The sequence below is a fragment of the Lagopus muta genome, chromosome 1 (genome assembly GCF_023343835.1).
Source record: "Lagopus muta isolate bLagMut1 chromosome 1, bLagMut1 primary, whole genome shotgun sequence".
Classification (NCBI taxonomy): domain Eukaryota; kingdom Metazoa; phylum Chordata; class Aves; order Galliformes; family Phasianidae; genus Lagopus; species Lagopus muta.
In genome coordinates, this window is record NC_064433.1 from 161,607,518 (window position 1) to 161,629,872 (window position 22,355).

The following is a 22,355-nucleotide window of genomic DNA, read 5'->3' on the forward strand; positions in this document are numbered from 1 at the left end:
TTCCCTTGAATGAGAAAAGCAAAATGATGAGAGTTCGTTCCTGGGTTACTCAGTCAAATAGTTAGAGGGGCTTCAAAAAAAGTAAAAGTAGGACTCAGGAGACAGAAACTTTCATTTTTTTCCTGTGAGTGGAGGAATATAAATTTTCCCCAGATATATAGACTAATCCATGTACTAATTTTCTTAGCACATACTACAGTTGTTACACATGTTACAGATCTTTTTTGTTAGAGAATTTCTTTCAAAGTATCACAGATAGTGTAGTACTGTCTCACTGAAAACAATTATTTTTCAAGTTTTTACTAGAATTTACTCCGCAACGCACAAGGCACAAGAGAAGACAGAGCCCAGATGATAGTGATTTAATGTAGTGTGAGGATTAGAAAACACAGGGCCAAGTGAAGATTTCTCTCACTTCATTGATGCACCAAGCCTGAATTCTGAAGAAGTTAAAAAGGTCACTGTAAGAGAGACAGTTTTTGTGTGGCCCTGGTAGATAAAGAGACCTGTAAGACAAGAGAAAGGATGAGTTCAGACTGATCAGTTTTTCACATATAAAATAAAGATAACTCCTTAACTCCTCAGCCAGAGATACAGGATACACATTTATGAGCAGACTTAAAAACTAGGAAAAATTGTGGAAACTGAACCCAAAGCTTCCTCCTATTAAAAAGGGAATTAAGTAAATTTTCCAGACTGAACTCCAATTGTTGATCTTACGGTGGTTTTTAGGCTTCTGAGCCTCATTTTACTTTGCAGTGCAGAATCAAGAAATATAACCATTTAATGAAATTTCCACAGTCTGGAAAGAGAATGTGCAGATTTATCAAATGGGACTAGAAAAATCTAATTGCTATATGAACTATTTTTTTGGAGAGTGTGTAAGACCAGAAGAGGTGGAAGAAGTGCTAAATATCACACCACATAAAGAGCTCTATCTGAAAGTACAATAGCTCTCCTTCTGCTATCACAGCATCAATAAATAAACATAATGAAATTCATGACACATTATTGCATTGTTCTGTATTGCCTCTATTCATTTAAAAATGATGAACACATTTAAAATAATTCACAACCTGTCAAACACCTGTGAGCAATGCAGTTAGACTGGTGCTTTAAGAAGTCTTTGTGAAGATCTTATGAGAGAGCTTGATACAAGCTAAATCAAAGTGAAGATAGAAGTATAGGAAAACAGAATAATGACTACTTCACCTGAATCTACTGGTACAGTTGCATCCAATATATTTACACTGTTCACCAGTGATATGTACTTACTGAAGCTGCACTGTCAATAAAAAACACATTAAGAACCTTCTGAAAGAGCTTCCCTGTCAATTAGATTGAAGATACATTCTATCGCTCCAGTTTTCCTGTCAATTTAATATACTGGATCATATTAGCAGTACTGGCTTGTCAATAAGGCAAATCCGAATCCTATTAATGGAGTTACACTGCCAATATAATCGGCTTCCTGTTTATCGAGCTCCCCAGTATTTGGGAAAGCTGCAAAATGGGATTATAAGGTTAGGTTGCATGCATCTGTCTGTATAATATATAAATATTTGAGGAGTTGTATCCTACTGTGAAGAAACACGTGTAGTCACTTTTTTTCCTTTTATATAAACTTCAGAAGACAGAATAGTGCTGTAATTTACCATCACTGAGAAAATACTAAATAATCCTCATTTATCACATTGTTCCCTGCTTGCTCTTATTAACACTGTTACAGAACAATCTACTTGTGTGCCAGAAACACAGAAGTGCCAAAAGTTGTATGCAATCCATCCCACTTGCATGAGAGTATCTGTGCAAGAAAATAAAAAAGATTAAATATGTTTTAGCAATAAAATCTGAAATACTCAAAAATTTCAATGCTTATTTAGTCCTTGAGTTGTGCTATATAATCTCGATAGAATTGATGCTTGTAACTATAATTTTAGTGCAACAGAGACCCCTGGAAATAAATAAAATGAGGTACTGGTTCAAGTATTAAAAAACAAACAAACAAACAAACAAACAAACAAAAGAACAGTAGTTCAGCAAGCCTTCTATTTAATAGAAGCCTTAATGAAGTTGAACATTAGTTGCTTTTAACCACATTCAATATTAAATAACTACTTTGACTGGATTAGCAGAATATACAACAGACATTAAACCTGATTATATTAAAAAAAAAAAAAAAAAAAAAAAAAACAAAAAAAAAAACAAAAACAACAAAAAAAACCCACAAATTTTACTTTAAAAAAAGGAAAAAAGAAAAGAAGAAAAAAGTAATTGCATTAAAATGTACTGGGCATTCTCTTATTTAATTAACTCTTTATATCTAACTTGAAAATATGGATTTAAAAAAAACATGGTCCAAAATGACAGTTAAAGGTCAATGAATCAAGTTGCCAATTATATTTTCTGGTAGCAGATGGGTGCAATGAAACCTAATGATTGAATTTGAAACGCTTTAATGCACCTTTTATCCATGGCTCCCACCATATTGAGTCTACCTCGGTATTCCTAACAGATATTATGTTTACTGCATAGCAAACACAACCACGGTTAGCTAATCAGAATGAAATCTGCACTCCTAAGAACATCCAGTTTATTGAAGAAATATCATACCACAGAAGCAGAATACCACTTGGGAGTTTATCTTTGATATCATTAGCCTTTTTTTTTTTTTTTACTTTTCACTCCAAAATACATGTTAAATATTAAGTCTCTAAGTTAACACATTAAAATTAGATGGAGATTTAAAAAAAAAAACCTACTGCCTTGAAATTTAAAGAGATCAAAGTATTTATCATTTCAAAAACATTTTTATTTCCTTGTGTTTTCAACCCTTTTTTTCTGTGTGAAAGCAACTTTTTTTTTTTTTTTTTTTTTTTTTTTTTTTTCTTCACATACAGATATTCTAAAATACAATCGTAAATTGCTGGCATTTTTATTTTTAATGTTAACACATATCTGAAAGAATTAAGCGGGATCACCCAATGAAGCCAATAAGAGTTGTGGAATATGTCTTATTCTTACCACTGCTGTTTTCTTGTTTTTAAGAGCAGCACATCACAAATGCTTGCTGAACAGACAAAAGTTTTATTAAAACTAGAATACTATCTGGTGGAGAAGGAGATCAAATTATGGCTTTTTAACACTGACAAACTGCTTTGTACTCATAAGGTTCAGTAAAGAGAAGCAGAGAAAATATTTTAAATCTTTTAAGTTCACGTTAACACCTATCCACTACATTTACCTTCTGTCCAACCCATACTCTCACTAAAAGCAACAATAAAACTCCTAGAAGCCATGACCTGAGGTCTACTGAAATCAATGGATGTTTTCAATTTGGTTTCAATAGTTCTTGGATCATTCTTCATAGTTCAATTACAAGATAAGTGAGTCTTTACATAGCGTGCTACATTCCCACAGTACGTATGTTGTACGCTGTAGAAAGCTACAAAGAAGCAGGAATATTACTATAATGATAGAAAGTGAAAAAAGTCTTATACATAATATTCTTTTATGCCAGCATATAGTCCTCTCAATGGGTGACATTTAAACCAACTTGTAACAGCGGCAACAAGGAAAGGTGATTAGCTAGGCAGAAAACACTATATGTGGCATAAGAGTCCAGTTCTGTGTTTCTTCACTTCAGAGTGAAAAATGTCAGCAATAAAGGTAACATAGGACCTTGTTCTGAAGTCACACTGCCTGCACAGAAAATGTACATAAAGAAGACCACTGAAGCTTTCTTTCAAGATGATGGACAGAAGAACAGAGATAAATCTAGATCACTTATTTTCCTCTCAAGCTGAAACTTTATCCTCCTCCTTTTCCTAAAATCCAGAAAAGCAATGATTCCTGCCTTAAATTCCTCAGGAATTAAGAAGCAAATTGCAGATGCTAAAACTTACAATACTTTCTTCTGTCTAGTTTCTTATTTAGGTCATAAGGCTATTTCAATATTTCATTAAAAAACATCAACAAGTTATTCTATAAGTGATTTTGGGACATTATAAAAAGCCTAACTTTCTCACAAATATCTTGGCATAATTATTTCCTCATAATGTTAGAAAAAGATCTACCACTAAATATGCTGCCAAAATTATGGCTGAATTTATGACAGAACAGTAGATCATAAACTTTACAGCTTCACATGCCTATGTAAGGAGATTTTCAACTATAAAATGGTGATGAGTTGATTTATTATTTGTGACATAAGATAAATAATTTAGGCTTGTACAAATTTAGCAAGAGGTTCTGTCCCTAAATATGCTTTAAAGCCATAACATTCAGGTGCCTATGATGAGGTACCTCATAAAATGTAGAGTTTGATTGAATACATCTTGAATACAGTAGCAATGGCCAAGTAGCTGTAGACAGAAAAAATAAGGCCTTTTGATTACAGCACTCCGTATAACCATCCACATCTCTGTCACTTCAGTGTCAACATACTGCAATGACTTCATAGTCTGTATATCAGTTCAGGAGATAGAGCAAGCAAAGAAGATTGTTATTTTCTCAATAGGAAAACATTTTACCTTTAACACAACACCCACTTAACCCAGGGTTCTCTACAGGTAACTTCTAGACTCACAGGTATTTTAGGGTGTGACCTTGACATGTAAATTCTTAATAACCTGGGAGAAAATGTTCTGGATTACTCCTCTCATTAAAGCTTGTCATACTGAGACTATGAAAGTAGATTTTGTTCTTAAAATAAACCACATGACAAAGGGTTCTCTGCAAAGACCACAGAAAAATTTCTCTTTGTTTTAAACTTATGTTGGTTTGTAAACATCTAGGACATTTCTACAAGATTCACCACAGAGACTCAACATCAATGCTGATATTTGACTGAGGGTGTTGCTGGAATACAGAATTCAAATTATGGATTTGTCTCAATATTTAATTAGCTCAGCCAGTGTTTGAGCACATTCTTTCAAAAGCAAATGAATATAACTGTATGTTGCATATCACTTTTTTATTCTCTTAAATACGAACTTTCAAAGAAAAGAATGTAAATTTGTGTAAACAAATATGTCACAAAAGTCCCAAGTTATTATTCAGAAGTTTGTGTATGGAGGAATTCTCTTTCCAAATGGGAAAATAATTGAAATATGACAACTGCTGTGCAAGAAATTCTAGAGAAAATATCATGTGTTGGGCAAAAAAATAATTTGTTAAGGCAATTATGCATTTGGATGTGCTGCTCCCTGCAGGTGGATCAAGAGCCCACAAGAAGTCACACCAATAGACTTCTTCATTGGAACTCAATGAGAGTTAAGTGCATCATATTCCATAAAAATAGAATTAGGATATAATTTCTAGAATGCCATGTACCAAACTTCAGCAGAGTTTCTAAAGCCTATGGTATGAAGCCCTATGTCTAAAGACTTGTAATAGGATTACTGCTATAACTTTAACCATTACAAAACAAACATCACCAATATAATGATACCAACAACTTTAATAGTGTATAAGGAATAGACAGTTACTTGCAAGAATTAATCTGCCATTTCACACATCTGCCCAAGGGAGGTATCGTAATTGCAAAAAATTTACTCTTAGACTGCTGAGACTCTTAGTAATTATGTTTCTTTTTTTAATAGAAATAGCCACAGGTAGTAACAAATTGGGTTTTGAGATGGGGAAGTGGGCATGCATTCTAACCTAAATTACTATGTAATTGTCTTTATTATAAAATACTATAGAAAATATATAGCTCAAAATTTAAATTAGGAAAAAATCTTTTATTTAAGTAATCTCCTCTGCTGGCACTTTAACATGACTGCAAGCAATTTATCTCTATCTTTGCCAATACTAGCCAAAATTCCTGAGGATTATATTTGTTTAATAAAAGCAGTTTTCTTTTGCTTTACTTTATCCAAAGAAGATAAGCTAACATGTAGGTCAGAATCTGGAAATCTATCTACTCACTCATGCCCAAGGTTATTTTGCCAGTATCAATGTAGAAGGGGATGAAGAAAAGAGGCTCCTTGTGTTTCTGCCCTTATATTGTGAATGAACTGACATTGAAGTTTTCTTCAGAATTCTGGAATTCAGTTTGAAACATGGAATTACTTAACATGAGCTACTTCACAATTGAAGGAATTACTGTTTCTTTTACAATCACATTATTGTGATGATGGGATGTGTATTGTTGAGGAAGATGGTGGCCGATTGATAAATAATAAATTCATCTAGCTGTTCTACCCCTTGCAATAATGTATTTTTTTACACCTGAAAAGAAGCTACAGGTAGTTTAAGTAGACAGAACACATTCACAGATGGACAAAATGAAAGCTGTGCACTCAAAGAAAAAGCATTTTTCACCCCATAGATACTTTCTCTGTTGTAGAAAAAGGTGTAGATTGACACCATCTTCTAAAACACTGATAATGCATAGTATTAAATAAATGAATAAATAGATGTGCGTTGCTTGTTGATAACTTTTTTTTCTTTTAATCCAGCTAACTAGTTGCTTTGAATCTGTGCTGCTGTCACATCTATGTATCTACACATGAACAGTTTTATTATCTGACATAAACTCTAGACATTCAAATAGCTTCCAAGGCTTCATGTCTTCCATTTTTTAAAAGGCTTTTAAATTTGGTATTTCCCAAGCACTCTAAATTCCACTATATTCTTATTGTCATTTGATCCACTGAAATGATGAAGAGATCAGAAAAGAACACACTGGGTACTTTACAGCTGTGGCTGGATAATCTTGCTCATGATCATCAAAGCAGGATTGTTTTTATGATCTTCAAATCTGCATATCAAATTACGCAAGTCTATGCAAAAGAGCAAAAATATCAAATATTCAGACATCAGGACTATCTCAATAGAGTACTAGAGAATGCAGTTTGAGGCTAAGTGATACAAACAGCTTTTGCAGCTTTGCAATGTTTTTAAAGTAAGGGAGAAAAGCAACAGGGAGCAGTTAAGCTAATACAGACTTAGAGATTCTGAGCTTAATTCTACATGTGCTTACGCATATCAGTAGCTCCATTTCTGTAAGCAATCCATTTAACTCAGTGGTTCTATTGACCTAAATTAAAATATTCACTGAATAAGTGTTCTAAAGATCGTTCCTTGAAAGACATAGTACAAATGCAATTTAAAAGAAGGTTAGCATCTGTAAGCCTCAAAATTGCCTATGTACTGATTAAAGACATCATCTTGTTTTTTCGGCTTTCGTTGACAGTCTGTTTCTCAGTATCAGAGCAAAGCCCAAGTTCTGAATCTGAGGGACACTGTTAAAACAACATTTTTAGTGTTTTTTGTTGTTGCTTTGTTTTTGTTTTTAACCTTTAAAATGTTATATAATTTAAATATTTTTATTGAGTATCTTTAGATCACATGGGTTTACCTTTAAAAAAAAAAGAAAAAAAAAAACCAAAAAACTGAATTGTAGCTAAACAAGCTTAACTGTAAGTGGTTGCTTAGCAATCAGCAATGAACAAGACAGAAATATAGTAAGTAAAGATAGTGACTGACATGTTCTGTGTTTGAGTCACGGTGTTCATTAAAATGAACAGTGTAACACCAACAGAGGTTTAAAACAAAACTCTATTAATAAAATAATGCATACAACTGTCTTCAGGAACAAATTATGCTTTCAAAAGCTACAAATTGTGATTCACATGTCTGTTCTCAATAAGAAAGTTCTTTAGCTATTATTAAAAATACATTAAAATCCTTCAAAATTTGGATGAAGCCATTATTTACCTTTTGTTTTTAATTCAATTGTCAAGTGTGCTTCCAATGATTTTAAACATAGTATATATCTACAAAGCAAGCAAGAGTTTATAGCTTTGAAGACTTGAAATTGATTTTTAATGCACCAGCTTTCAAACACTACAAAGGCTGCTCTCTGCTGATAAAGACAGTAAACAAGAAATTGTCCTTTAAATGTTCCCTTTAATGTTTTTCTTTAATTAAAAATCAATCAAAAAAAATAAAAAAACAACCTCCAACATTGTGACATTAAAAAATTAAAATTAAGACATTAAAAAGTGTTTAAGGCTTTCTGACACACGAGACATTCAAACTAGAATGAAAACTTGTTACTTTTGTTTACTTCTGTCAGTTTAGAATTTATTTCTTCGCTCTCTGAACACTATTAATCAAGAAATAAACACAAGTTGAGATAGTTTAGCATTGAACACAGCTATTTTTATTGTATAGAAATGTTAAAATTGAGATAAAATAAAAGATTTTCAAAAGTACTGAAGTAAAATGATTTTAATAGCTTTGGATTATTTTAATATATTCCTTTCCTCTAATCAAACCAAAGCCTATTTATGTAGATTAGTTACATCTAGAGTCTCATTTATCCAACCTGTATTTATCCTTTGATCACAAAGCTTGTTAACTTAAATGGTCTTTTATTGTTATGATTCGTTTTCCCATAATTATGCAGTTTAACTGCCTGATTTTTTTTTGAATAAATATATGCAAACGTGCCAATCATAAACAACAGTGCTATGCTAGATGCTCAATGAACTACAAGAGCCATTTCAATACAATAAAACTGCCTGGAAGTGTTCCAGGGCAAGGACTGCAAATACCAGTAATCATAGTGTCACTAGAACTAGTACAGGCAAATACAAGTGTGTCACATGTACCAATAGATGGTCTGAAACACTGCCTGAAACTCATTTCACACGTCTATCACTGAAAGAACTTACAATGCATCGATCAGAGGTCCCACCCACACTACTTGTAATGAGAGTTCTGCTTTTCCCTGTTAGAGTCCTCCTTTGGCATGCAGTGGAGACTGCAGCACGCAGCCACACAGCATGGAACAGGATGTAATTAGAAACTCTTCTGTTACGGGGAAAAGTATTTTATGAACCAGAGGAACTCTGGTCTGATGCATAAATGACAAAGGCAGTAGAAACTTCCACAGATAATATGAAATACTGTTCTCTTGAAGCATTTACTTTCCTAGATTGCCTATAGGGCACTAAATTGAGAATAGATCAGCTTGGGGGTTCGAACGGGTGCCATTTCCTCACTGCACCAAAAGATGTAAACTGATCTTCATGCTGTCTTTCTGCACAAGCAAGGTTAATAATTGGCTGAAACATTTCAGCATTATCTATACACGTAGAGGGACTTCTCAATTTTTAGGATGAAGCATAGGGAAGTATTTTCTTATTTCAAGCAACTGCTATCCTTTCTATACAGTTAGCTCTGTACTTCATGCAATTCAGTAAAGAGATGCTTCTCTTGTGATCTGAATAAGCAGGAATGATATCAGAAGCCTTTGGGAATAAGAAGGAGGTTATTTGAAGCATTACCTAATATCCTAATTAACAGAGACATTCACATGAATTTGCTTGTTCTTGAATGTAGTAGTTAATACTGAGCATTTCATCTAAAACGCTTAATAATTTATTTCTCTATTTCTTTCTCACAGGATTTACAGTAATTAATCCAGAATCTTCTTCTGAAAAAGACTAAAGTAGAATAATAATAGTAATAGTAATAATAATAATAATAATAATAATAATAATAATAATAATAAAGTTGTATTTAAAAGACCATGAAAAATACATCACAAGAGTTTAGAATGCACCCTAGCTATGATTTATTGCAGTCAGCATACTCCGTTACATCCAATCACATCCGGAAAAGCTGCAACAAATAGTTAATCTCCTTGCTGCCCCCTTAGAAAACCTAATAAATGAAACACACTCAAAGAACTTTTTCCAAAATGATACTGACACTCTCTTCCTAGTATCTGCTATTTTTTATTTATTTATTATTTTCCTATGTAGGTAAGAGATTGCATTCCCCTGAGAGCTTTATTTTTTTCCTATATTCTCAAACCCTTTAGCTTTAATTTCACCATTTCTCTTCAGCTGAAGTGGAGATACAATTGAAAGCATAAAGCTCTCAAACCATCTGCTGTAAAAATTTGTCCCAACTGCTCTACTCTGACCTTTTGACTTTGATACTTTTAAAGATAAAAATGGACCTGCTCTGGTCAACAAAACATTTTTTAAGTTCTTTTCACAAGAAAATTTCTACCTGTTGGAAAACACTAGTAGCAAAATGTAATTCCTTTATATTTACATGCACTCCTCAATCTTGAAGCAACCTCTCAAGACCTCTGCTATGCATGCAATATGTTTTCATCAGAAAGAAAACAGCAGCCTGGATACATACATTTGCAGATAATTTGGCAAGGCATTTTAACTTTTAGAGGAACACTGAGGAAAGAAAGATGAAGCAAGTTCTTTGAAAACATAAATATTTCTCTGTACGTTAAAGCTTCTTGAGGAGGAAGATAATAAAATGAAAACAAAATCCCATTACAGCCATATACAGTGACCAGAACATATTCTCTCATTCATATTTTTACCTTCTTAAAGAAGCAAGTTTATACCTATGCCTTTTTATCAGCAAGTGATATTTTCAAATAGGCTAACCTAATTACAATATTCCATATATCAATATTTACTGATTGTTACGAATGTCACATTCTGCACATTTTTGTAAAATTAATGAAAACATATGAAACAGGATTTTCAGCAATATGTTCAACAGAGCACTTGATTTCCTCTTGCAGCTGCACACCTGATTGTGTTACAGTTCACATTATAGAGCTGAGATCTTCTAAATTCTAGTCTCATCAATTAATGTCTGTAAAGATGTTGTAAGAAAACATCACAAAAGGATGAAGTCAAAAAATAACAGGCCTGATCATACTATTCTTAGTTGCACTATGTAAGAATCTTAGTCACAATTTACTTCAATCCACTGAAATAATTGATGGACGAAATTATGCTATTGATTGATATCTGAGTAAAACCAGGCTTTCTTTTCAGTGTGGGTAAGAATAACAGAAACCTGGCCAAATCTGGTGTTAAAAGATTATTCATCAATGGATCAGTCATGAAAATTGCACTGGTAATTACAATCATGTGTGAAATTTACCAGTTAAAGTTAGGAAATAAGAGTGAGCACCAAGATAAGGAAAGCCCAGACAACTTTAAGAGCCATTGGAGGTGAGACTTAGTAGATGCTGCATGACTTGTCTCATCACTTATTTTAACTGTACTTTCTACTACTCTCATAATTTATAAAACAGCAACTTCTAGGGAGACATTATTATTCTTAATTTATTGGTGACCAAGAATTCCTATCGTGGCAGTATCAGTTTCTTTCTTAGATCAGTGTTCTCTTAAGTTGTCTTTCTCCATGTATTTTTATTGCTTCATATTAAAGCATTTCATCTTGGAAAAGTTCTTTAGATTTCACATGGACCTATATATCAGGAATTACCCTTTTGAAATAATGTTGCTATAAACAATATTGTCAAGGAGATCAAGACCAGGGCAGCAATAATGCAAAACAGGGAACAAATTCTGCTTCCTCTGCCTATTTCAGCAACTGAGCTGGACACCACACTTTGCTCTAGGTTGCTACACTTGCTCCCAAAATGAATGTACTTTGTCACAGTATTACGTAGTGGAAGAACAGAATTATGCTTCACCCAAACACAGAAAATGTCCTGTCCTGCAATTCTTGTACAGCTAATCACAGTACTGACTTTAATGAATAAGTAAACCTAAAGCTACAGAACTACAGAATACAAAATCCTACTAATTGCAGACTGTATTTACACAATGCAAGGCATTCACAGGAGTTATTTTGCAAGACATCTGCCCTTGCCAGATTGTAAAAACTACCATAATTCATCTCAGTCAGGCTGTTCTGAAATTTATGACAATCCTTAGATATGGCCCTAGAATACATTCAAACATGTAATGGGTACAAATTTGCCAATCTGTAAATGTGTAGAACTGCCCCTGCATCCTCTTAGTGTAAAATATTAATTTCTACTAGCTGTAGTGAGAGAGAATAACATTTGCAGAGTAGATACAGAAATCAAGCTTACTACCTCTGATTTTAGACGGGAATTTTAAAACACCAAGAACAATGCAACTTCTGTAAGGAAAGTTGCATGCTTCTTTTTTGCAATCCTGACATTTTTGAGCTGAAGTTTCTTGAAGTAAAGCATGAAATGATATAATATCTAAAGAGAGAGCAGTACCAATGTAGCTCATGTTTTTATTTCCCCTGAAGATTGCATCTTCTTAGGTACTACTAGACACCTGGCAATGAAGCTGCACTGGGAGTTAACAGTAATCTGTTGACACATCGTAAACATCAGGTGCCTAAAGTATTAAGAATGATCTGTACTTTATCTTAAAATGCTACAGGACTGCCTGGCACAGCAACTAAAGTAGTTCCCAGCTTGAGAGCTTCTTGCAGAACTGCCATTCTTTTTTCTCTGAGTTGTATATCAAAACCTGTGGACACTACTTCCTTTATTAACTCCTGTCTCATTCCTCACATATACCCAAATCTTTCCAAGTTGCACCACAAGAATAGTAAAAATCTCTAGTCTTTGCAGTAGATAGTTTTCTGCACTACTGTCATGTCACTTTGAGAAATCTTCTTCCAGAACTTATATATTTAAGGAACCTATTTGTTCCCCTGTATCCATTCATTCTTATACGCTGAAATCCTGCAGGAAAAGAGACTGTCACTTGTTCATACAGGGAAAGGCTTCCCCATAACTAACACAAACTGGTCATCATATAACCTTTTGTTATGAGAGACATCAACATACACGTGTATGTTTATACATTTTTCACACACCTATATATATGTGTGTGCTTTATATATACATATTTAATATATCTTCTTCAAAATAAAGCAAAATACTGTTTCTCTTCGACAGGAGAGTACATGAACTTGATGTACTCACCAAAATGAGATGAAGAGAATTTGCCCAGTAGACTTTAAGATCTCAACTGAATTGATACTGCCTGTCAGCCATGTAGACACTCAATTTTCTCCAGTCTTCCCCATTTTTCCCCAGTAAAAATGAATAGTTTGGACTCCAAGTGATTGAAAGACTGCATGGAATATTTAATGTGATAGGGAGAATTGTACAGCTCTTGTCTGCATTTGAATGTTTTTCACTGAGTTACTCTTTGAAAGCAGTGTTTCTAAAATATGTTTAGAATGTGATTGCTGAAGTAAAAAACAACAGAACGTGATAATGTGTAGTTGTTCTAACTGCACGGTGCATTATTAATGCTGTTCTTTATACATATCAACCTCACGTGCATGTCAAATCACAAATGGTCTATTTTCAGAAACCGTAGGCAGTTGCAATTCTCTTATAAGCCAATAAATGCTAGAGGTATTCAGCATCCTTGTCTATTTATCCAAAATTTACACGTACCTGTAAGTGTGCATGTTTAAATTATTAAATTATTATAGTAACAAATGACTTCTCTGACTCACATAAATAGCATACGCAATCATTACAAGTAGCTAAATGCTACAAAGCAGTGAAAAAAGACACAAGTTGTTAGACCTTGTGACTAGTGAATAACAGGAGTCACTCAAAGAGAGAGAAGATTACACTACTCTGTAATATATATGCAGCAGTATTTTGCTTCTAGTTCTCTGGGGTGAGTCTGAAACCCATAGCCACTAAGGAACAGTTTATCCCACAGGTATACAAAGATACAAATTGTGCTGTTTGTAGCATAATTTCATTAGAAATCACAAAGCCTATTGATGTTAACAGCCCCTACTGAAAAGGAGGAAAAAAAAAAGGTAAGTACTCTTATCGGGAGTGAGAAAACTTGGATCTTTCAGATAAATAAATTACTTGATTTTAAATATTTGCAGACTCAATCGGTCTAAGCAATAATGTAACACTTACTATGTATATACATATGTATATGCACTGCATATAAGCATATAGATATACATAGATAAACAAAGTTACAGTATCTGATTCCTCTTACAGAACTTTGCTATTCTCACTTGCTGAGAAAATGAGAGTGAAGGAAAGCAGTTTCATTGTATAAATAATATAGTGTGAGATTACCACGATTCGGCAATATACCTGGAAAAACTCAAGTGAATATTCACTAGGGAACACTTACACAACCATTTGGCTTTCTCTTACTGAAGTAACGAAGAAAACTGCCGTTTTGAATTGACTAATGAAAGCAGATGATAAAGCAGCTGCTTGGATTCTGTGTCTTTTTTTATCCACTGGCTATACTTTTGATTCCTAACTGTGCAATTTGCTCTTCTTGTGTTTCCTGTGATACGTTAGATCCACAGAGAGGACTGATCCTTTACAGCTTCTCTGTGAGCTTGCAGTTTGAATTTTATATGATGCAGAAATGGAAGACCAGACAGAAAGCAGTGTATACATACTGAATTCAAATTTTATATAAAATTTACTCTAGAGATGGAGAGATGGAGAATACAAAACGTATTTCAGTAATACAAAATTAGACTGAAGCAGGATTGGATTTTCCCCTCTGACTACTTTAAGTCTGGGCCCCTCCTGAACTGAAAACAACTGCTCTGTTTCACATGATGGTTTTGTTTGGTTAATACAATTACAAAGTATAACATTAGTAAGTACATTTCAACAGGTGTTCACTGGGGAAAATGAATGTTTCCTAATCTGCTTGCTGGACCATCTAGGTATCCCATGCTGTGTTGGATATTCAGGGAAAGCAAGAGTAAAATATTTGATAAGCCTGTATGTGCTGTGTGGAGTTATGGTAAGCATTTCCCACAGTCGCCATATCGAAAACTCTTACAGAAACCACAACACACCTTTGTAAGGGAGGAAATTCCTCTTTTAGCTTTATATAGACCTCGGGAAGAAAAATAAATAAATAAAAAATCATGACTGATATTATACACTGAACACTTTAAAAAAGGTACCATATTTTCCATAGGGATTTTACACTACAATTGAATTTTTACTACTCAGTAGCATCAGTACATGAATTAATTGCTTTATATAGGCATTACATGGTTGTAGGAAAGTAAAATTATTTGGCTCTTAGTAACTATTACACTTGCCAGTAGGTTAAAAAACAAAACAAAACAAAAAACAAAACAAAACAAAAAAAACCCTTCTTTTTTTTTCTTAGCATTCTGACCACTCCATTTTACAGTAAAAAAAAAGTTGACATTACTTAAACACGTGTCATTGAAAGTTATTTGTCTCATAAAGCATGAATTATAAATCAAATTATCTCTGGTTGCGCCCTAAACTAAACTCTTTCCTGAAGTGTCACTTTTTGTTAAAATCAATTCCAGATTTTACGTATTGCTCTGCTCACCTAATTGACAGCAACACAAATTCATGATAGGCATAAAATGAAATTGTTTCTGTGACATAACTCAACTCAATAGTGGGTTGAGGATTAGTTCACAGTGACCTTGTACAAACAGCCTTTACTTTTTTTTTTTTTACTTTTTTTTTTTTTCTTTTTTCTTTTCCTGTCAAAAATATTCCATTTACAGGCTATCAGTTACTGGAATTTTCGTTACTTAACTGATGGATACTTCTATTTAGTTTAAAATGTTAGATGCAGCTGGCAACTAGAACATCCGGTGTGATCCGGATGATCCGGTGATCCGGTGATCACAGACTGCAGGGTAGCATAACTCAAAGGTACTATGAATTTTCTTTTGGTACATCAGGTGTCTAAAGTGCAACTTCTTTCCCAGTAGCTGCATATACAAAGTGAGTCTGTGTCACTTCTGATACACTCAGCTCATTCCCCTATGACTCAGAACAGCGTATTAGGAGACTACAGGACAAAACAAATATGACATTTCAAATATATTTAATAGTCATTATCCAGAGCCTGCTTTCAATCCAAACGTTAAAAATCACTTTGGAACATACCTGAAATATTTGAACATTAAGCTGCATTAATCATAAAGCAATATTTTAAATTAAATCAACTGGAGCCAAATTCTGCCCTCACCTTCTCTCTGTGAGTGCACTGCTCTAGAATATGTCTTCTGAGTTTGCAATACCTGCTAGAAATTAAGTCAATTGATTAGCACCCTATATCCAATGGTCCAAATTCTGCCACTTTTCACATTCACAAAAGTCGGTAGAGGACAGTATGGATATAACTGACAGCAGAATGCAGCCCAGCTGTAATTTCTAAACGTAATTTCTTTGGTAGAAGACACAGCATGTAAGTCTTTCACTATAAAGCAATAATCAATATTGACTCAGGCTACTGGAAATCTGACTAGTCGTTTTGCTGTTTTATGACAGGACGTGAGCTTTGTTGACATTTAGGGGTAGGAGGGAGTCACCACATACATTTTTTTCTACTTGACTAAACAAAAATTTTTGGTTGTTTATGGGGAGAGGAGGAGGCAATGGGGCCCCGATGATACTGTTCTGTGTCAAAAATAAATATTTATGCATATATATTCTAAAGAAGGAAGTTAAAAAAAATAAAAACATGCATCTTGAAAAGAAAGCTCGTATTTACATACAGGATTGGAGGGCTATAATACACTGTTGCAATAGATGTCCTCAGTGGGTAGAGTTTCTCTCATGTCCTGTCACTACAGATGATAGGATTGCTCTGGAAACACCCTCCTCCATCTCCACCTCCAAACCAAAGCCAAGTGAAACCCGTAGAAGCGTCCACTTCTATCTGAAGTGCCCCAGATGTATTAAATGCCTACCTGCACCCTCACACGCACCTCATTTACACTGCCGTAACTCCATCTGTTTCACTGGGCACTTACTTTTGAGTCACACAAGAAACAATTGTGTGACAGCAGAACCAGACACATCAAATGTGATCTGCTTCCACTTTTATTAAGTCCACCTCTATTTAGTGACTTGGGTTGGTCCCTTCAGCGGTGTCTTACAGCAGATTTCACTGCAGACAAAACGTAAAGTTAAACCAGCGTCTAAAGTGAGGTCCAGGGAATTCTAAAAGTCTCCTACCTGAATTATGGACATCCGGCTCGGGGGAGCCTCGCTGGCGTTAGTCCCTTGCCCTGTGAAGCTGGTGTGGCAGCCCACATGTCCCTGGGGTACAGTCAGGTTGTTGGAGGCGGGCTTCAGGTACATCACCTCAGACCTGGGAGAGCTGAGGGGCAGGCGGGTCTGGTAGTCAAAGTACATGGGTGAGGTGGCCAGGGATGGGCTGCTCACCACGTTCATGACATTGAGGGGGCCCCGGCTGTCCTCGCCCTCACTGGGCACCAGCATAATGTCATTCTTGCTGATCTTCTTCTTCTTGCCCTTGCTCCCTCCACTGCCACTGCCTCCTCCTCCCCCGCCACTGCCTCCCCCTCCTCCCAGCTGAGGGTGGCTATACTCGGCAATGCGACAATTATAGGTGCGGATCTCCTTGTTCTCTCGCTTGCACTTCACAGCAATAGTGATCATGGCAGCCAGCAAGATGATGGAGACAGTGCTCAGGGTCACGATCAGGGGCAGCGACAAGTCCCAGTGCGGTCGCCGATGCTGCTCGCCATTCACTTGTGGCTCGCCAGCCTCGGGTAGGGGCCCTGCCAAGGCCCTGACAATGAGCTTAGCCACCGCAGAGAGGCTGGGCTTGCCATGGTCACTGACTTTTACCACTAGTTCAGCCACAGGGCTGAGCTCCTCCCAGTAGGGGTGCAAGGTGCGTATCTCACCGCTAGTGGGGTCCATCTCAAAGAGGTGCTCCTCATTGCCTTCCACAATCTCATAGGTAAGGCGCCCACTCTCCCCAAAGTCACTGTCCAGGGCACGAACGGTGCCCACAGGATAGCCCACCCCAGCGTTGCGTGGCACCTGCAGCTCAGCAGTGTCATTGATGAGGGCAGGTAGGACGATGAGGGGTGCGTTGTCATTGACATCGAGCACAGTGACACGTACTGTGGCGTTGCTCTCACGATGGGGTGAACCCGAGTCCTTGGCCAGCACGCGAAACTCAAAGTGCTTTGTCTGCTCATAATTGAAGCTCCTCAGGGCATAGATAGCACCATTGGTTGGGTTGACGGAGACATAGGTGTAGATGGATACGTCACCCACATGCCCAGGCAGAATGGAGTAAGAGACTGTCCCATTTTGGCCCAGGTCAGGGTCTTGAGCCAAGACAGAGCCCAAATACTCTCCAGGGATATTGTTCTCGGGCACCTGCAATACATAAAGATTCTTGCTGAAGCGGGGTGGGTTGTCATTCTCATCGAGGATTCGGACAGAGAACGACTTGGTGGAGTTGAGTGGGGGGTTCCCCCCGTCACGTGCCACGATGGTCACATTGTACTCATCCTGTGCCTCACGGTCCAGGGGCCGGTCAGTGACCACAGTGTAGAAGTTGTCATAGTTCTCCTCCAGTGTGAAAGGGACAGCTCCAGGCCCACCACCACCTCCTAGCACCCGGCACTGGAGCTGCCCATTCTTACCCGAGTCACGGTCAGTGACTCGCACAAGGGCAATGACAGTGCCTGGTGGGGCAGCCTCACTCAGTGCTCCCTGGCGAACGGAGACAAAGCCAATGGTGGGAGCATTGTCATTGCGGTCAATGAGGCGGACGGTGACCTTGCAGTGAGCAGGGATGGGGTTGGGCCCCAGGTCTCGAGCCTGGACATCAATCTCTATGAGACCACTCTCCTCATAGTCCAGGTTGCCCTTGACACGGATGAGGCCACTCTGTGGGTCGATGCTAAAGAGGTCACGGACACGATCAGGTGCATAGCCACTGAAGGAGTAGAGCACTTCACCATTGGTGCCCTCATCAGCATCAGTAGCATTGAGGTCAATAACAGCTGTCCCTAATGGTGCATTCTCTGGCAGTTCAACCACATAGGAGGCTGCCTCAAAGACAGGGCTGTTGTCATTGGAGTCAATGAGGCGTACATTGATCTGCACCGTGCCTGAGCGTGGTGGGTCGCCACCATCCAGTGCTGTCAGCACCAGAGTGTGGTGGCTCTGCTCCTCACGGTCTAATGGCTTCTGGATGACCAGCTCCGGAAACTTTGTGCCATCACCGCGGGACTTCACATCAAGAGAGAAGAGGCCGTAGTCATCACGGGTTAGAAGGTAGGTTCGCAGCCCATTGTCCCCAGAATCTGGGTCGTGAGCACTGGTGAGTGGGAAGCGGGTGCCTGGCGCAGCATTTTCTGAGATGTCCATGTCCACCTGGTCAGAAGGGAATGTCGGTGCATTGTCGTTCAGGTCCTGGATCTCCACCTTGATCATGCAGATCTCCTGATCGTTGGCGAACACCTCAAGGGACAGTTGGCACTTGGTGCTGCGCCGGCACAGTGCCTCACGGTCAATACGTTGCTTGGTGTAGAGCAGCCCACTCTCCCCGTCCACATCTAGGAGGTGAGGGGCCGAGTTCTCCAGCACCCGGAAGGTGGACTTGGATCCACGTCCGGGGCTACTGCGCTCAGCAGGCAGCAGCCCACCACCTGCTGTCCCCGTTGCCAACCGCGCATCGCGGCCAATGTTCCCAATGACCGTGCCTGCTCCCTGCTCCTCCGGCACTGAATAATTCAGGTTCTTCAGTGTCAGGGCAGGAGCCCAGCAGAGGAAGAAGCAACAAATGGAAAGGTACATCCCCGAGCAGGGGTGGGGAATGGCAGCAGCTGCAGTCGTGACCAGGGTCGTCCCTGTCTTCTCTGCCTCCTGCACTAGGTTTGCTCTTCCTCCTCCGTCGTCTCTCTCTTTTTTTTTTTTTTTTTTTTTTTTTTTCTCCTTCTCTCTCCCCACCCCTATATTTTAAGTTCCTGAACCTGTTGCTCTAAAACATCTGCAGAGACTCAGGATGAGAGGCAGCAAATGGACCATGTAGCTCAGAGGGAGGGAGGGAGCAGACGGAGGGGGATGGCGGGGGAGGGGGGAGCAGCTCCGGCAGCGTCTCAGGAAGCGCTCGCCGTGATTGCGGTCCCCTCACAGTTACTTCGGCAGTCCAACTTCGGCAGTGGGAAGATTGCAAAAAAAAAATCAGAAAATTTACAAAAGATCTTCTCCTCCGGGCAGACGAAGCGTTCCCGATCCTTGAATGTTCACAGATGTACAAAGGATAATAAAAATAATAATAATAAAAAATCAGCAGCGGTGGTTGTGTTTCTAAAAAATGATCAAAAAAAGATTTTTTTTTTTTTTTTTTTTTTAAATACGTGTATTCATACATACACGGGAAAAGGGGGTGGTGGCCACAGGTCTGTAAGCAGGGGGAGAAAAATCTTATTTGCTACTCATCACTTGCGATGCAATTGATGGAGTGGAGGGATGGGAGAGAGACAGAAGGGAAAAAAAGTCTCAGCTTGTTGGAGGAGCCCTCTTCGTGTGCAGTGAGAGGCAGTGAAATGTCTGATTGCACCGCGGGGCTGTTGGCTTTCAGGGAGTGTTTTGCTGCATTTAGAGATCTAATCTTGCATTGCTTGCGGCGGAGAGCTGCATCTCGCTGCCATCGGTATTTCCTCCTCTGTTTCCAACACCCTCACTCTTTCTTTCCCGAATCAAAAGGCAAGGGGATGAGAATGGCAGATCAAAGGATAAAACAAATAAATTAAAAAACACACACACAAAAAAAAAAAAAAAAAAAAAAAAAAAAACCACCACACACACACACACACACACAAAACCACAAAAAACTAGTGTCCGGATCTACAGTTCCCTTTCTCTCCCTCTACTACCAGCCTCCCACTCGCCTAATAGGTTAGGGAAAAAAAATAGTGAAAATCAAGAAACCCACCAGCTCATCATCACCATTAGCAGCAAACATGTATCTTTTAAGAGCAATCGCAGGCTGCGCTAATCAGATGCACGCTCGGGTTTCTTTAAGACAGGCCAACAGCCGCCGCCACCACATCCTTTCTCTGTGCGTCTATGCGTGTGTGCGGATGCGTGTCTGAGGAGCTGCACTTTTCTCGCTGCAGTTTAATCCCAGTTTGCTTTTCTCTCCAGTCGAGAGGAAATCAACAGGCAACCCATGGCTGGACGCATAGATTAAACAAGAGCGCGAGAGAAAGGAAAGAAGCGGGGGGGGGGGGGTGGAGGGGGGAGGAGGAAAGAGGAGAGGGAAAAAAAAGAAAAGCGCACACACACACACTCTCTCTCTCTCTCTCTCTAAAAGGAAAACAGTCTCTGTATTCACAGGGCTGCGCTGTCAAGTGCCTCTCTTTTCTTCCTATACAGCATCTCCTCCCAGTGATACTGCCGCCTAGTCCGCTTCATCCAGGGGAGGAGAGAGAAGAGAAAAGCAATCCCGGTGGTGAATAAAGTGGCAGGTCTTTTAATCGCCTGATTCACCTATATTAAACCTATGCAGCTCCGTGGCGGAGTGTGATGCATTTTTGCAGCCCCGTCAGGCTCTTGTAGTCTCTCTGGGCATCTCAGTAATAGTGCAGAGAGCAGCGGCAATGCCAGATGCGTTCGCTCTGTCTGATTCACCTTTCCCAGTAAATACTGGGGAAAGGCTGCTCAATTTTGTTTCAGGTTCTTCTAGCAACCAGAAATAAATGAATGGCAGACCCCAAATGCAGGTGTTCCAGGCTGCTGGATGAGTCAGATCCAGCGGAACAAATCACATTCACTATCTCCTCATGTTCCTCCCTTCACAGACATTAGTTGCAGCTTCTCCCTAACGCTTCTCTGACTCACTCTATAGACAGAAATAATAATAATAATAATAATAATAATCAGATGTATGTTTTGGAGGGGAGGGGGGGAAAGAAAAAAAGAAAAGAATGAGAGAGGGGGTGTCGGATCCAGCTACACTTTTACTATACCTCTTTCTCCGGGAGACTGAGGATCAGGAAAACAAGGCTGTTATCCACGAACTGGCACAGAGGCGCGTCTGTCTCCTGTTTTGCTGAGTGTTTTTAAACCACCTTTCCTCAGTGTTATGTGTGCAATAATCAGAGCTCTTTCAGATTAAAAGAAAAAAGAAAAAAGAAAAAAACAGAAGAAAACACCCCAAAACAACATAGGTTCCCAACACACAGCTCTAGTTCCGAGTCTCAGTCCTGCACTGCTTTTTCTCCTTTATTTGAGTCCGGACCCAAAGTACAGAGTTAATGCTGCAACCTGTGGTGGAGAGGCTGGCGAAAGCCAAAGCAAAAGCACAATTTCTTCTCTGCCTCATTGGTGGGTGGCCCCTCGCAAACAGACGGTCGCCAGCCTTAGCCAGACAGCACGCAAAAGGAACGCCGACTCCCGATAAACCAGATCCATGGCACCAGCCGCCAGCAGGGAAGTGGAGATGCAGCGAAAATTCAACAGTTGGAGCCGCTCTCTGCCTCTCACTCCCCCCCCCTTTTTTTTTTTTTTTTTTTTTTTTTCCCCCCTCTCTCTCTCTCTTTTTTTTTTTCCTTTTTTTTTTTTTTTCCTCCCCCTCCCTGCTCCCCTCCGCCTCGCTTCCCTCACTGCAGCACTCGCGGGGCCGCCTCGCCGCGCTCTCCCAGCGCCGCTCGCCGACTGCCTCTATTCACCTCACGCCGCGGCTTAAACATTGATACGGATT

The 22,355-nt window shown here is 38.5% G+C and overlaps 1 protein-coding gene across 4 annotated transcripts in view; it reads right to left on the minus strand.

Moving 5' to 3' along the window:
* PCDH17 (protocadherin 17) overlaps positions 1-22,138 on the minus strand; it is an 86,084-nt gene extending 63,946 nt beyond the window's left edge. Inside the window, exons 1-2 of one of the 4 annotated variants that reach the window (XM_048932710.1) lie at positions 21,622-22,138; positions 16,835-19,884 (exon numbers count right to left, since the gene is read on the minus strand). In XM_048932710.1, coding sequence (XP_048788667.1) covers positions 16,835-19,444 — 2,610 coding nt within the window. In that variant the 5' untranslated portion in view covers positions 19,445-19,884; positions 21,622-22,138. Of the gene's footprint in view, positions 1-16,834; positions 20,441-21,621 lie in introns of those variants that run through there. The other 3 variants (XM_048932709.1, XM_048932707.1, XM_048932717.1) reach the window with 3 other exon arrangements.
* Between the last annotated feature and the right edge of the window lie 217 nt (positions 22,139-22,355).